Here is a 13,906-nt window from a genome sequence, read left to right as displayed (position 1 = left end):
AGATACAACTGAAATATTTGCATTAAGCTGACAGTATCTTTTTAGGTGCCATTTGTACATTTCCATGCACATTGGCTCTGTAAAGAGATGGCAACCGCTGCAGAGCGCAAGAGGATTACTATCCTTTGAAAACAGTAAGGTTTTTGTATTCGGAATTTTGTTTCCCTTTGGATTCCTGTATAATTATGATATAAAATTAAGAACTGAATTGTAATAGTGGAGTCTGTTACTGTAATGGTTTTTGTATTGTTATTCCTTTGTGCTCCAGGCATATCTGGACAGACATTATTACTCTCAAAAACTACATCTTTTGTTTATTATCTGGCCTTCAAAGAATAACCTGTGTCTTTCCATAACCCTCTATCTCAAATTATGATGGAAAACCTTTCATACCTTAGGTGACCTTAAGGGGCATCAGGGTCTGCAAGGTCATGAAGGTCAGAAGCCTGTTTCCTTTAGTTCAGACCTCTGGAAGCCTTATTTAACTGGGATTTATAAACAAAATACATCCACAGAAGATTTGTACTGTTTGAATTATCAGTCTCCAGTTCATGTAGACTTTACATTTGTTTTTTTGATGTGATTTTCTGGGATGGTTTTATTGCCTGTGGCAAAACTAAGCTAACCAACTGAAAGGAAGATTTTAAAGGGAATCTTTATATATTATTCACTTTATATCCCTGCATATAGCTACTTTTATACCCTAGAGTACCCTTATATCTAGATCAAGGTTGACGATGACTTTTTTATAATTCCAAGTAACTGGTTTAATAAAACATAGATATTTTCAAGAATTTAAAAGACACAGACATGGAAACTTGTACCTGGTGTGTACGTTTTATGTTTTAAATCAGGTTTGTTTATTATTTCAAACATTAAACCAAAAATCTAACCTTTTGTTGTCGAGAAGGTCATTTATTTTAAAGGGCAATCAGGCAGCCATGATTGACATAATCATGTACCACAGCCTGGGGACACAACCATAACAAAAACAGGGAATGTACAAGTACAAGAAAGCAACTCATTTGCATGATTAATATAAACTGGGAGCAAATGGCATTTAACAGATAAAAGTTCTGCTTGGATCCTCTGTCCCTGCATAGTGGAGATGTCATTTTCAGTCTTGAATTAGTATGAGAAAGAGCCAAACACAGGCTACTTTGCAAATTCTAGTACTTGCTCTTGATGTGAGGATAGCACACAGCTTAAATGGGTTGCATTTCACAGTAGGGAGACCTGCTACTTATCAGCCATGGATAATTTCCAAGACAGACCAACAGATTTTTCTTTAAATTTGTGATCTGTATTTCATCAGTTTCTAAGGCAATTTTTCAACTTCAAACCATGGAAAGCAAAGAGCAGGAAAATAACATGCTTTGGTTTAGATAGGAAAAGACTCTGAGAACGTGTAGAGAGAAAGCAGATGCTAGGAATTAACCACTAGGACTGCATGCTCCATCCTTATAAAGCCACAGGGACACTGGAACAGGGCATAACTTTGGCACGCAACTGTTATTATTATTATTATTAACATTTATTTATAAAGCGCCAACATATTCCACAGCGCTGTACAGTAAGTGGGTTTCATACATTGGACTTACAGAGTAACATACAAAGCAACCAATAACAATACAAGAGGTGAAGAGAGCCCTGCCCAAAAGAGCTTACAATCTACAACTGTTCAAAAGTTTATTTTACAAGCTAAAAAACAACAAGCAAGAAGATTAATTTTCATTTTTACACTTTTAACTCGGAAGTAGACAAAGTGGTTTAACAGAACAGGTTGTGTGATGAATTTAAGGGTGGGGCTACCTAAGACCTCAAGTTAAGCTATAGAGGGTTCTGCACCTAAAGGTCCAATAACATCTAGAAGACCATTAGTTGCCTATGTCTGCTTTAAGTGGTAGTACCTAAAACAGTTATCCCCAACCAATGGTTAGTGAGCAACATGTTGCTCACCAACTCCTTGGATGTTGCTCCCCATGGTCTTTTAAATTTCTGGTAAGGAGGCAAGTTTTGGTTGCATAAAAACCAATTATAATGCCAAACGGAGCCTTCTTTAGGCTGCCAGTCCACATAAAGCAACCAATTATAGCTCTTATTGGTACCCACAGGAACATTTTTCATGCTTGTGTTACTCTCCAACACCGTTCCATTTAAATGTGGCTCACAGGTATAAAAGGTTGGGGATCCTATGTGTTGTGCTTTATTTAAATAGCACCAACATGTTTGTGCAGTTCTATACAGAGATTGTTTCCTGGGTTTCTCTAACCCTTTAAGCATTAGGTATTTGTGTTAAAGGTTGCACTAAGCTTTTACTTTGCTAGAATCTAAAAACCTTGTTTTACAGTGCTGGCACATACTCCCCTGGGTGTTGACACCATAGAATCTCCTATCAGTGGCAGTAAAAGTGACGATGACATGAGAGGTGGTTATATTGCCTGCTTAATTCTCTTTATCCCTTTGCTAGTGAAGAGGGTATAATAAAACACATTTTTTACCAGGGTTTGACAGTTGATGGTGGGCTTAAAATGTTTAATTATCTATGAGCTCATTGTAGTGTTGGGTTCTTTATTATTTTATCTTCTTAGTGGTTCTTTGTTTTTGGCCAAGGTCTACGCATCAATGGAAATATGGCTATTTGCATGTGTGGCCAAATTCAGTCTGATAGAACTGCAGGAATAGACTTTCCTGACATTCAGCCTCTGTATGCGTGTGTGGCAGTGCTGAATCATCTTTATGGTCTATTGCTGGTACCTGCTCACATTTTTTCATGGTTTCCAACTGTCTCTAATTTTCACAGACCAGTCCTAGTTATATTGTTATAGCTTTTACTAGAAAGCATAACATTTGTGGTAGATGTGGTAAACTATTAGCAAGTCTCCTGTGGGTACCAAGTGTCTGTGTAAAGACAGCAATCTTTTTTGCTTTCCCAGGGGGTTCCTATGTTGTGCCAGTTGTGAAATGATGCTAAATAATTGTTTCTATAGGCCAATAACCCACCTCAGCACTGAGTGCAGTGGTTCATGTGTAGGGATTATTTTTCCCCCTTTTTCACAAAATACTACTGTGAAAATCACATCAGATATTTAGAATTATACTGGAAAATAAAAGCAGATCAGCTACTGTCCTAGCATCAAATATAGTTCCACCTTGACTAGCTCTTCCATTAATCAATAATGATAATAACACTTCATCTATGTCTATATTGGCTGCTCCTTGAGGCACCAGGGAATCTATAAAAAGTCTGACTGTAATGCCAGCAAGAACAGTATACTAGGCCCGTAGTAATTAAATACATAGCTCACAAACAGAGACAAGATGCCTGTTACCATTTAAACTTATACTGGTGCAAATAGTGGTATTTATTTTCATACATTTTTTGATTGGATTATGGTGAATGTATTTCTTTTAAGGTTGTGAAAATGCTGTTGGAGCTTTTGGCCAATGGTTTTCAAAATAGGAGTTCTCATACCTGTATTTGCTTGTTTTTTTTACTGTTCATTGTTTGTTTTCTCTACGGGTGCTAAAAAGAATCCTTAATCTTACAAACAATAATACATTTATTTTTATTGCAGCGTTTGTTCCCTCTGTCGACAATGTGAATGTACTGTAAAAATGTACAGTGTTGCATACACAAGTAGCGCTATATAAGTAAAGATCTAAATACATACCTGTATGTATATACAGTAAATAGTTTGTTTTTAACTGTTGTGTAAAGCAGAGCTCTATTCTTTAGGGATTCATTTTACTGGTGGCACTGACAAATCATGAACATGTGTGGCCCGAAAGCCATGTGTGCAGCAAGCGTGACATTCCTTGCTCTATTCTATGTGAGGCGTGAAGATGATTAGCAGATGGAAGACATAATAGAGAATGTACTAGAAGGATCGTCCTCTTGTTTTGTGCATTAGCCTGAATATGTATTGCCCTCTTTGTATTTATTTATTCTTTGTCAGCATTTTTTATGTGTCAGAAGCAGTTCTTCTTCTTTAGGACAGGTTTATGTTACATAAAAATAATGATTTTGTTTGAACGCACAACATTCTTAGAGAGCTCTGCCCCCTAGGGCTCACATGAAAGAGTAACAGTCTCAGATCAAAGAGATGTACTTGCTTGGGCGGCAGAGGGGAAATGCTCCTGGGGGTCCTACTGGTTTGGGAGACTGAAGCTGTTATTCTTCTACTATTCTATCTTTCTATCTGCAGTGTAAAGGTCCCCATACACGGGCCGATAGAAGCTGCCACACATATGCATATGGCTTAATTAAAGCAAAGGGAAATTACCCAACAAATTTCATACTTCAATGTAAGCTTTAAAGGGCAAGCAAGCCAGGGGAAACACAAAATTAGAGAATAGCTTTAAGGCTAATGTTCCACGGCGCTCTGAAATGCCTCTCCACCGGCAACAATAGGAGTCACCGGTGGAAAGGCCTACACATCACTTCGGCTTTTTGGTCACACAAAGTTTCCTCTTGTGGGCAACTTCACCAAAGTAATGCATATGCCGTTCCACCAGTGACTCCTATTTTGGTAGAGATTAAGGGTGAAGACACACAGAGCTACTAGTAGCACCTACTTGTCATGGCTACTAAAAGAGACAATGCTGATCATTTACTTGTCTCTACATTTGTTTAGCAGAGGCAATTCTCTGTACTGTCTATGACAGAAGATCTTCTGGTGTTTAGTAACCGTGACAAGTAGCTGCTACTAAGAAGCTCTGTGTGTCTTCACAATAAGAGGGGTGGTAGAGATTTTCCTAGTAGAAAAATCATAGGATTGGATTTTGTGCATGTCTGGCACTGTGGTCTATACACTGAGCATACCATGACAGTTCTGCTAACAAGGACCCTCCAAGACAGTATCCTAATGCCCTATTAGTGTAGACCTTTTGAAGTGCAATGTGTGAGTCGCCAAGCAATGGCCTGTCATGGTAGTGGCAAACAGATGTAAATCCTGCCCAGAAGCAGTTGTTACATGGGTTAGGGTAAAGATGAATTGAACATGGCACATGAATCACTGAAAACTGTAGCAGGAAAAGATCAGAAAACTTTTCAAATTAATCTAAGGTGGATTTAGGTTGTCATATGAAAATTTACCACAGTTCTGAACTCAGGGAAGAAATAAGTGCATGGCACTAGTTATGGATGACAGACATGTGCACTCTTCTTGGCTTCCTCTGTCATCCCCCGTGGTGTCAAAGCGTTTCTAATGTTCCTTTCTGATGTACAGAAATGCAAAGGGAGGAGTAACTAGGAGTTACTCAGTCCCCTATCAAAATCATTTTAGGATTCCCTAAATCTTCTGATAATTTGTTTTCCTGCCCATCAGTTAGGCTTCAGCCAGCCCCAACAGTCACGTATTCTGCTCTGTAAAATATGCTAATTGATAAAAAAGCAAGGATACAAACCTTGAGATTTTTCATTAAAAGAAGAAGCAAACACATAACAGGTTCATATAAATTTACGTCAGCAATATCAATAGTATAAGACTAGCTAGGCAAGACACATGGCGCTCTGCTGAAATGATTGTTTATAGCCTTAAAATATATCTATCAGCTCAGAATGATTAAATTTTGTAGACAAAGCTACTGAAAATTTATGGTGAAATCCACGGATCTGTCTAATCGGGAATGTATACACAAACGTTACATGGTTCATGCTTGGATCCATAAAGGTTTGCAGCAATAATTTACAGTCTATTCCAAACCAAGTTCTAAGCCAGTTCTAGCAGATCATTTGTGGTCCTACTGGATCACATAACATATCTCTAAAGCAAAAATGTAAGTGTTGCATAACAGATCAATGTCTGATATTATTCAATACAATATCAAACACTTTGGCGAAACACTCCTTGCAAGTCCGAGGCTAATCAAGAACCACCAGCCTGTATACCATCTAGTAGTCATCAATAGACTTAGTTATAGCCTTGCAGATAGGTAATAAAGAAATAGTTTAATTGATTCCTGTATTTAAAGTAATGTATATTTAAATAGGAGATCCCATACCTGAACTTCTATAGCTATATAAATACAAGCACACTTTTATGGCTTTGTGAACACTCGGGGAGGCTCTTTATGTCAGTGGCCTGTTCTTTACAATCTAAAGAGTTATAATAACATACAGACATCAAAATGTCAGATAAGAGCTTAATACATATAAATAAATGAATTTGTACATGTATGTAGTTTAGTAATTGGTGAACCTCACGCTGAGTTATCCAAGAGACAGCCTTGACCCCTCTTTCACCTCTTCACATTGTGTGAAATATGTTTTATTGTACCCTTTAATATTATTTTGCGCCTTACCCAGAAAACCACATAACAATTTGTCAGCAAAACATATATTTCCTCGTGAGAAAACAATCCCACTAAATCCTGCATGACTCTACCCCAATATAAACAGCAATAATTTTTGCTGATGACTTGAGAAAACATAATGTAAATAAAGAGAGAAAGGTTTTCTAAGTTAGTGATGGAAAGTCTCTTTTTTAACTAAAATCAAGAAACATAATCTTCAAAGCAAAACTCACAGATTTCCTTAAGAAAAAAAAGGATTTCATGGCAAAAGCTTGATGTCTGAGATAAATTTGTTATCTAACACTAAAAACTATCTAACTAACTAAAAACTTTGATGTTCCAGCCAAATATTGTCCTTTTAACTGGTTCATCTTTTAATGATAGTGGTTAATACATATATGTTTCATGCAGCATTTGTGTTGTGTCAGTGACAAACATACAGATTTCAAAATCTGAGAGGAAATCTAACTAATTAAATATGTTCATGTGTGAATGTCAATTGGGCCTCTTGGCAATACTATCAGCCTAATAAAATTCAAGCATCATTATCAATGCAGATCCTGTATTCATCTTGCCAAGAGTGGAGCTCTAAGCCAAAATAGAAAGATTGTAAAGTATGTGTGTTTTCTGTATTCGGTTATGTGTCGCACATCCACAGAGACACTCTGTCCCTGAAGCTTTTGGATAAATGTACAAGGCAGTTATAAGAGGGACAATAGCCATGAACATCAAACGGTTAGTCTATTCAAATATTCATCTGTATAAATAAAGAATTTGGAGGGGGTTCTTTAAAAGAAAAAACAAGTCTGAGAAATGAACTGAAATGCTTAATTCTTAAGAGGAAATTATGCCCCATAAAAAGTTGTGCCAAGTCTAGTAGCTGTTGTGAAATACCGCTCCCAAACGCTTATGCAAGCTGAGGATGTGGTAAACTATTGGTCTCAACATTACTAAAGTGTCTAACCCTTAAATGCATTGTAATTGTTTAACTTGAACCACTCTCATGGACCATCAACTATATATGGGTGAAGACACATGGAGGTACTTAGAAGCAGCTATTGTCATGGTTACTAAACACCAGAAAACAACCTGCCATAGACAATACTGAGACAATACTGAGAATCGCCTCTGCTAAAACACATGTAGGGACAATTATCAGTAAATAATCAGAATTGTTTTTTTTGTATTCATGACAAGTAGCTGCTATTACTAGATCCATTTGTCTTCACCCTAAGGATCATTTATGACCACAACTGCAAGATGCAATTTTGTGGACATATCTGTTCATATAAGGGACTTCAGCCATTTAAGTGCCAATGATCCCACATAGCCTGCTCTGATGAATAGTGTACAAGTGCACCTATTGACACTAGGTACCCTGGAAATACTGTCACCAAGGACATGGTTGTAATTCCAGGCCTCCTACAGTGGCTTGCATCAATAGCTACTGCAGACTTGCACCAAGCGAACTGCAAACTAGTGCTTGTGTTGATGCCATCCCCACAGTTAAAACGTTAGCTGCAACTTGTAGCAAGAAATGCTGCATTATGGGAAGAAAACAAGGAGAATTGCATCTGAATAGTGCCATTTACTGAGTTCACAAATGAGCCTTTATATCCCTGTTTCTAGCTAAAATATCCAGCAGTTTAGCCAGAGGCATTGTAGTAGTAGTAGTAAAGTATATTGCGTTTTAAAAAGGACTCATTAGTCGTCGACTAATCTCTCCTTATGACTTTCCACCAGCAAAAAATGGAATCATAGGTGAAAAGGCACTGCATTGATTTGGTTTTCCATTTCCTTCCTGCAGGCAACTTTGCGTGACTTTGGAAAACCAAGGCCTTTCCATCTGCAATTCCCTTTGCTGGTGGAAAGACATTTTAGAGAGAGAAGGCCAAAATAAAGGCCTTGCCAAACAATATATGGTTGAGGCTTAGCCTGATGTTTGATCATCATATTTTAAGCTGGAACCCCTTGTTTGATCCAGGTTGTTAAATAAACTTACCTTAGCCACTTTGACCACTTAGAGATTGATCCAAATGTTCCTCACTCAAGCCAATTATTGCTTTACAGGGCCTATTGCCACTGACTGAATTCCATCCCCTTCAGATCAAAACAAGTTCCAATCAGTTATCAGTCAGAAAAGAGAGAATTTTGGTCACAAATATGTCCATTTGCAATCTGATCAAGAGGGGACAATGGACAGGCAATATCTGCCTGTGAATGATGAGTCTAAAAGGCTATCATACATGGGCAGATTTAAGCTGCCAAATAAGGTTCTTTGGACAGATTTGGCAGCATATATGCCTGAGTATGGGTCCCTCCAACAGGCCTTCCTCACTGATATCTGGCCAAAAATTCAGCCAGATGTCTTCAAGCAGGCTTGATTTTTCTGTCAGATCAAGGTCCACATAAGCTCACTGATGCAGTCCTTTCCCCAACTTCTCATATTCCCTTCCTTGTAATGCGATTATTTGGCCCTAGGGCCACATTATAGCATTTGTGCAATATTTCCTACCCAAGGTGGCATATCAGTGCAAAAATTGTACCAAACTAGTGAAAGGTCACTAAACGAGCGAATCTTACTGTGTTTGGCCACCTTTAGTTTTATTTCCTGCCCTCCATGTTTGCCCTCCTCTAGATTAACTGGAAGATACAAAACAATTAATTAAAAAGAGGGTTAAACTTCTTTGTATGTATAATATGAAGATAGTACAGTCACTCATTAAGAAATATTAATCTCTGCTTAATATAAATAATCAAACAATATATATTGTATATTGACGCCTAGATACACAGCTTTAAGGAATGTGATATATTGTGAAAATGTATGTTGGAAAACTCTAAGATTTAGAACAGTTAAAATACTACACTCTGTGGTCTTGACCCCATAACAATAGTGTAGTTTATCAGCCCAGAAATAGAAAAATCAAGTCTTCCTCACTCACTTAACCTGTTAACTATATATGAATTTGGGAGACAATGTAAGTGCTGTCATATATAACCTTTATTCCTTGTGATGCTGCCGTAATTGCAGTCTGTTCCACAGCGTGTTATGACAAGTTACTATTATGTAGACATGTTACTTGCATGACAAGAGGAACATGTTCCAGCCTTATATAGAAATGAACACAATTGAGGCTATCCAGCATCTATCTAGAAGCAGCTGTGATATATTGGAAGACAGGATAGCTGAAAAATATCAAGTCAAGGTTTCAGCGATAGAACATTGCCATAAATTTGTATAGTGAAAGAAATACGTTCTGAATTCAAGGGTAATAGCTGGGGCTTTGATAGTCTGCAACTGGCAAGCATGTGCTAGCTGTAAAGATCTCCTTTTAAATATGGATCATCAATCATTTGCCTGTAGGTTCTCTGTTTGTTATTAAGGGTCTGTTACGAGTTCTAGTATTTCTTTTTGCATGTCCCATTACTGCGCTGGATACTTCTCCCTGTTGAGAATTACTTAATCGCACAGTAGTCATCCGCTTGTGATTCTCCCCGAGAGGGGACCAGATGAGACATCACATTCAATTTCCGTGGTTCTGTGAATAGGCAGAATGCTTGATTTATAGCATCAGCATTCGTTAAACCCCATATGCACAACAATATGTTGCAGAGTTTAAATATATAATTATATATATATATATATATATATATATATAGATGCTTTCTATATGCTCTACACAAAACTCTTTATTGGTATCTTTACTATTCTTTGTTCCCATTCTGGCTTGGACTAGCTGTAGAGTCTGGCAAATGCCAGTGGGGGCTGCTACTAGATGCTGTTGGGCCTGGTGGAGCCTGTTTGGGCCTCTGTGTACTTAAAATTTCAGGGCCTTGTGTCTCAATCCCATTGATTATGGTATTCATGTAGAGACAACCTTGTGGTGGATCCTTAGTTAAAATAGGCCTTCCAGGCCCCATTGTTTTTAGTAAGACTGACCTATCAGCTGTTGTATAACTTTATCTTTCTCACTGGATGCTGGTACAGGTATGGGACCTGTTATCCAAAATGCTCTGGGGTTTTCCAGATAAGGAATCTTACCTTAATTTGGATCTCCATACTTTAAGTCTGCTAAAAATTTGTTTAAACATCACAAAAAGTCAACAGAATGGGGTTTCCCCCAATAAGGATTAATTATATCTTAGATGGGTTTAAGTACAAGGTTCTGTTTTTTATTACAGAAAAAAATAAATCAGTTCTAAAAAATGTAATTATATAATTAAAATGGAGTCTATGGGAGATGGCCTTCCCGTAATTTGAAGCTTTATGGTTTCAGAATAATGGATCCCATACCTTACTGAAGGGTTGTAGGGGGCTACATTTTTGCACTAATCATCTTGTCCTTCTGTTGCCATCTTATCCTACTATAACCATCTTGCACTACTGCCCCTCACTCTTCTTATATATAAAATTACACTTGCTGCTCTACAGCGCCATCAAATTTGTACCTTCTAAAGACAGCCATGTTCCCTTGTGCCCAGTCTTTATACTGCCCTGTGGCTGATCACATGTTCCATGTTTCATGTGCTTGATAAGCAACAAAAAGCAACTCAGGTAAGCAGATTTAAAGTGGGAAGCATCTATCACCTCTTACCACCCTACAGATCTCTACACACTATACCTCTAACAATATTTACATGGGTTAAACTCACAATACCAAAGAGTCTAAGCCAAATACAAAAATATATATGTATATTGCTGTCTAGAAAACAGCAGAAATGCCATGGCACATTTGAAGTTTTGTACTTTATGACAATATGATATGTCATGCTAAAGTTTGTACTGTAATATAATGTTTTTGTCTTCTAGGTGTAAAGGAGCATCACATTATGGCCTTACCAAAGAGCGTAAAAGACGATCACAAGACAGTTCCGCAGACTGCAGCTCCTCTTTGGATCTCACTGTTGCAGCCGTCTCCCCTGAGCTTTCAGCTTCAGCAGCCATAGCCTTAGCAACTGAAGAAACTGGCCAAGACAATCCAGCATTTAGTCCTGCCAAAGGAGAAAGCCACACTGCCTGTGAAGCTGAAGAAAACTGCAGGCTTAACCGGAACAGAAGTAAGGCAATGTACACTGGGAAAAAAACCCTCTTTTTTTAATAATAAACATGGATGCTTTTTGAGATTGCTGTTCAGTAATACAAAAGCTTCTTATAACTGATTATTACACAACTGAGTTATTGAATAGTACTGACAAAACCAAGCATTATATTTCACACTCAATAGGGGGCAACTTGCTCTGTAATGTCCCACAAGTTTTTCCTATTGTACAACCTGCTACCATTATTGGAAGGGCAGTGCCTTTACTAGTTAGTGACTCCTAGAATAGTTCACAAAGTGAGAAATCCTATCACTGGCATTGGCAATGGTGAGTTGTACCTTTGAGATGGCCACACCTCAGTCCCATCTAATAAATCCCTATTTGTATCTATCCTGGTAAGAGTAACTCATAGGTACAAATACGTACAACCAATCAGATTTTGTATTATACTGATAACTGGTGTTACTGTAAGCAGTGCAGTAGCATTTCTGCCCAGAGCTCAAGGGTACTATCTGCAAGGGTGTTTTTGTATGTTCTCCTCATGTCTGTGTGGGTTTCCTATGGGTATTCCAAGTTACCTCCTAAAAACATATAGGCAGGTTATTTGGCCTCTGACTAAATTAACCACACTGTGTGTGTGAATGTGATAGGCACCTTAGATTGTAAGCGTCTCTGGCGCAGCGAGTGATGTGTATGATAAATAAACTCTGTAAAGTGCTGTGGGAATGTGCTGGCGCTATATAAATAACTGGAAAAAAAATAATGAAATACTGCACCTGTGCATGTTTCCAGATTTCTCCACTGGCATATGTTTAAAGGCATAGGTAGTAACCCAGAAGTAACCACTGGAAGTGAGAAAACCACCAGTCATAACATAAAGCTTGTCCCAAGTATGGCTATGTCCCATTATTATGGATTAGAAAAATGTACTGCACTGCAGTTTAGGGCCCCTGATTTTCTTCACTAGGGAGTCTTCCTGTGCCAGCCTAGTGAACTGCAAACATAAGTGGTGCACACAAATTAATTGATTCATTGGGGTTTCAAAAGGATAATATAAGCCCCTATTCAGACTTTAGCTTTGATAAAATAACGTATATTAGATTTTCTGTGTGACTGCGGAAGTTCATACAAAAGTAGAGATACAGCTTCAATCACACATTGAAGTCGCCATCAGATGTCAGTAAAAACTTGATTTTATTCATTCATTCATCTAAAAACAAAAAGCCTGGCGCATTTCATGCGCACTTAATCGTGGTTATGACCTGATTATTTATATTTATTTAACATTTGGTTTATGTTGAATAAGCACCAGCATCTCAAGTCATTACAAGTTATAATTTATGTGCTTGAAACAATTGTTATGTTTTGAACAGTCTAAGAGTGCTTTTCTTATTTATTTGGTTTTGATTCGGTTTGGTTCATTATAGCCAAACACTAGAGAACCACTGGGCTGTTGTAACAGAACTGTTTTCTGTTTTCAGATCGAAACTTTGAGCGTTCCACTGTCAGGAGTCTGTCTTTCAAGAAACTAAATCGAGCATTTAGTGTCCTTCGGAGAACAAAGAGTGGGAGCTCTGTGGTACATGCATCTGACAGAGAGAGAGCAAACCTGCAAAATGCCAACATCGTAGAAGACCCTATGGGTTTGTTTTACTCTACATTTCTCGTCACACAGATTTTTTTTTGTCTTACTCTACATTGTTTGATGTTCATATTTATTTATTAATTAGTGCCCTCTACACTCATGGGCCCCCCTGCAACTGCAGGGTCTGCTTCCTCTGTAGTTATGCCTACCCTAAAAAACATTATGTGGTAAAAATGACCTTCTAGTAGAATCTTTACTATTCACTTTCTACAAAGAATCACACAAGGGGACTCATTTACTTTGCATTTACTTATTGTTAATTAGGGCCAAATCAAAGCGCTAGTGGTTATTATAGTGATAGCATTTTAATACTTTTTACAGCGAAAAAAACTCCATATGAATATAATAAATGCATTTGAGGCACCATGAGCAAAAACATACAGTAAGCCATGCCAAATTTTTGGTGGTGGCATCATGGTCACATGCCTAGGGACCTCTATTCTCTTGTCTCTTTGATTCTTAACTTGTTGCAACTTTGCTGTGTATTTATTGTTATACTTTGTAGTTATCTGTTATTATTTTAATAACCCCCTGTTATATTAATCTATTCTACTGTGCAGCGCTGCGTACATAAGTAATGTTTTATAAATAAAGATATGCATACATACATGTTCATGACCCCAGCTTGCCCACAAGTGTGCTTTGTTTGTAAGACGGTAGCTAGCTGCTCAGTCACACAAAGCATCGGGCTAAAATGGGCAACCTACTTGGTGGTGTCTTCCAGCCTTTATTCATTCATATAGTCACAGTAGTGTCTTTCCATTCACTCCCAGCATTGAGTCATATATATTAGAAGCCAGTTAACCTGCCTAAATGTTTTCAGCAAGGACTCTGGAGCACTTGAAATAATTCCATAGAGACTTTGTGAGAAATGTAGATAGTGCCCCAGTGGCAATCAGACACCAAGACCATAGTACTCAA

The 13,906-nt window shown here is 37.8% G+C and overlaps 1 protein-coding gene across 3 annotated transcripts in view; it reads left to right on the top strand.

Annotated features, from left to right (window-relative positions):
• Positions 1 to 13,906, top strand: part of lnx1 (ligand of numb-protein X 1) — a 105,818-nt gene that overhangs the window by 34,292 nt on the left and 57,620 nt on the right. For all 3 annotated transcript variants that reach the window (XM_018095508.2, XM_031895405.1, XM_004911203.4), the window contains 2 exons: positions 11,111 to 11,358; positions 12,822 to 12,983. In XM_018095508.2, the coding sequence (XP_017950997.2) occupies positions 11,111 to 11,358; positions 12,822 to 12,983 (410 nt within the window). The remainder of the gene's footprint in view (positions 1 to 11,110; positions 11,359 to 12,821; positions 12,984 to 13,906) is intronic.

Source organism: Xenopus tropicalis, chromosome 1, assembly GCF_000004195.4.
Source record: "Xenopus tropicalis strain Nigerian chromosome 1, UCB_Xtro_10.0, whole genome shotgun sequence".
Taxonomy (NCBI): domain Eukaryota; kingdom Metazoa; phylum Chordata; class Amphibia; order Anura; family Pipidae; genus Xenopus; species Xenopus tropicalis.
The sequence above is the reverse complement of the archived record's forward strand: the minus strand, read 5'-3'. Positions and strand labels throughout refer to the sequence as shown.